This window comes from Vanessa cardui, chromosome 2, assembly GCF_905220365.1.
Source record: "Vanessa cardui chromosome 2, ilVanCard2.1, whole genome shotgun sequence".
Taxonomy (NCBI): domain Eukaryota; kingdom Metazoa; phylum Arthropoda; class Insecta; order Lepidoptera; family Nymphalidae; genus Vanessa; species Vanessa cardui.
Window position 1 is genome coordinate 13,770,811 of NC_061124.1, and position 3,305 is coordinate 13,774,115.

Sequence of the window (3,305 nt, forward strand, 5' to 3'; positions counted from 1 at the left end):
TTACAAATGTATTATACATATAAACTTTCCCCTTAAATTAATCTATTTATTTAAAAAAAACGCATTAAAATCAATTGAGTTATTTTAAAACTCAAAGCATTCACAAAGACAGATAGCGGTAGGCGACTTTGTTTTATGCTACGTAATGATTTATTTAAAGTCCATTATTTTATTTTGAATAAACGTTTAGCAAAAATATTTTTGTTTAAGCATCTAAAGAACTATTAAAAGTCGAGACTGACGTTTTATTTATGAACATATCAATAAGTTTATACATATGTCTTCAATTTTAAGGATAAAGCAACAAGGGAATTAAAATTTCTGTAACGAATGACTATCCCAACTTCTGATATAAACAAGGGTAAAACAGGCTAGTTATTAAGTCATAATGATCGAGATTAAAACATTTTATCTTTATTTATTTAATATCATCTCCAAAACGGTATTATAAATAATTTATACTACAACTCTACATTTAAACGAAAGCCTTGAAAAAGCGAATAATACTATAGTATACAACGAGTAATACTATAGTAATAATAATACTATAGTAGTAACGATGAGTACGATAAGTACACAAAATATTTTTAAAAGCATACAAGATTATTTGTTTATATTATATATATTTATTGTTATTTGTTTATTATGTACTATTATTTTACGTATTTATACTATAAATAAGTAAAATGACTTAAAGTAACTGTACCCTTCCCATTTATGTCAATATTATGGTCCTCTGCCCAAAGGTTGCCTGGAAGAGATCTGCTTAGCGATAAGGCCGCCTGTTCCACCTCATGCAATTTTTGTGTAACAAATATGTTATTTTTATTTTCCAGATTGGGTGCAATAAAGAATAAATAAATAAGCCAAAATAACTACAAAATTTACAAAAAGTCATAAAAAGAGGATAAATATTAAAAATGACCTTCCCCCTCTTAACAGGGATTGCATTACTAAATATATTAAAACAGCAAGTCATCTCATAAAATATATAAATAATGATTTTATAATACCGGTTAACAAACGATAACGGAAAAAAACGATATCACACTCAATATATAAAGCAATATACGCGCAAAGTTTATCATTAATTCAATTCGCTTCGAGCACTACAAACGAGTTTCAAAAATGTTCCTAGAACTTATACTTGCTTTGACTATCATAATATTAGCCTTTGTTTATTGGAATGGCAAATATAACGAAAGATATTGGAGAAAACGTGGTGTGAAATTTTACAAGAAGAATAAAGTACTTGGAGTATTCTGGGACTTCCTAACCAAGGATAAGTCCTTATCTGAGCACCTACACAACATTTATAAACAGTACCCCAACGAACCTGCCATCGCTTTTGGCACTCTGCTTACGCCATCGCTGTATATCAGAGATGTTACAAATATACAATACGTGCTAACGACAAACTTCAATGCCTTCAGTCATAGAGGACTTGAAGCCAATGAAAATGATCTTTTGGCAAATAACATTCTATTCATGAATGGGAAGAAATGGCAGCTGGTAAGAAAGAGTATGACACCTCTGTTCACCTCAACCAAGCTAAAAAGTATGTATTACATAATGGAAAAAAGTGCACAAGATTTCGTCGGCTACTTAAAAGAAAATCCAAATTTAAAGAAAGGGAATACATTTAATAATCTCTCAACATTTTGCAGCGCGGCTATTTGCGGCGCTGTGTTTGGTGTGACAACAGAATCAATATTTAATTCACCTTTCTTGAAAATGTCCCAAAATGCGCTTAAGCAGACTTTTGCCCGAACTTTTAATTTCACTATCGCTAGCCTGAGTATACCTCTGTTTAAATTATTGAATATAAGTCTATTCAAGGAATTTGAACCGTTCTTTATTGGTGCAATAAAACAAACTCTTCGTCAACGAGAAAGTGAGAATGTGAAAAAACACGATTTCGCTGATATGTGTCTATCAATTCAGAGCAAAGGAACGTTAAAAGACTCTGAATCAGGAGTTGAATTGGAGCCTACTGACGAACTTCTAGCAGCTCAAGCATTCTTCTTCTTCTTAGCGGGCGTTGAGCCGACAGCATCTGCGATGTTCGCAACATTGGTAGAGTTAGGAAGACACCCAGAAACGCTACAGCGCCTGCATAACGAAATTGACGAAGCGTTTGAAATGAATGATAATAAATTGTCGTTTGATGTAGTCGTTGGCATGAAGTACTTAGATATGGCTATGTCTGAAAGTATGCGTCTTCATCCTCCTGTTGGTTTCTTAACTAGAATGTGCGTGGAAGATACGGTCTTGCCGGTTGGTAATATAAAAGTGTCTAAGGGAACAAAAATTTTCACACCAATTTTCGAAATCCATCATGACCCCAAATACTACCCAGATCCAGAATCGTTCAAGCCAGAGAGATTTTTACGAGAGAATCAAAATTCAATTTCAGATGTATTATACCAGGCTTTTGGAAAAGGAAACAGAATTTGTATTGGACAGAGGTACGCGCAATTACAAGCTAAGACTGGCTTGATATATTTATTGAGAAATTTTACCATTAAAACACACATCACAAAAGAAGGTATAAAATACAAAAAAGATCAAATTGCACTCAGATTAGCTAATGTAGATGTAGAATTTGTGCCAAGGACCTAAACATAGATCATATTATTAAGTGTATTTTAAAAATAAAGACATAATTTTAATTATATATTTTTACAAGTATAGTTTTTGTTATAAAATATAATGTAAATAAATGAGACGCTATCAAACAAGTTGGTTTTTATGATTATTAATTGTAAATATTGTGACGCACGATTACGCCCGAATTAAAGTGTTTTGTTGTTGTTCTTGTTGTTGTTACAATATTGGCAATGGTGTTTAATTGAGTGTTTTTAAACAAATCTTAAATGTGTTTAATTGTTTGTGGTATCTTTCGTATACGTATATAACGAACAGACAGACGTTTGGTAAGTAATTTGAAGGTGTTATTGCTTTTGAGAGATCGAATTGATTTTGATGATATTTTTAACCGAATTCTATAATAAATATGATTTAATATCTATTACGAGATCTTAATAATCTATTACGATTATATAATCATATTATATAATCGTAAATCGACTTTTAAGTAGTCTAATATTTTTCATTTCATTTTATTTAGGAAGACTCTAAAAATATGTTCAATTATATGCAATTGCAATTATACGCAATTATTTTCATTACTTTTTAGTGCATATTTATTTATTTTAAAATAGTGATTTGTTTGAAGTCGGTTTTTCTTTTTGTTAAAATTAATGAATACAATAATAAATAAATTTAAATTAATTTAAACAAAA

General features: G+C 30.5%; 1 protein-coding gene across 1 annotated transcript; it reads left to right on the forward strand.

The window, feature by feature from the left end:
* The first annotated feature begins 1,075 nt into the window (after positions 1–1,075).
* Positions 1,076–3,031, forward strand: LOC124541098 (cytochrome P450 6k1-like). The gene has a single exon (XM_047118929.1). The coding sequence runs from the start codon at positions 1,129–1,131 to the stop codon at positions 2,620–2,622; it is 1,494 nt and encodes a 497-aa protein (XP_046974885.1). The 5' UTR covers positions 1,076–1,128; the 3' UTR covers positions 2,623–3,031.
* Positions 3,032–3,305: the final 274 nt, after the last annotated feature.

What these genes read in the sequence shown, in the direction of transcription:
- LOC124541098 (XM_047118929.1), top strand. Translation starts at nt 1,129, where the DNA reads ATGTTCCTAGAACTTATACTTGCTTTGACTATCATAATATTAGCCTTT.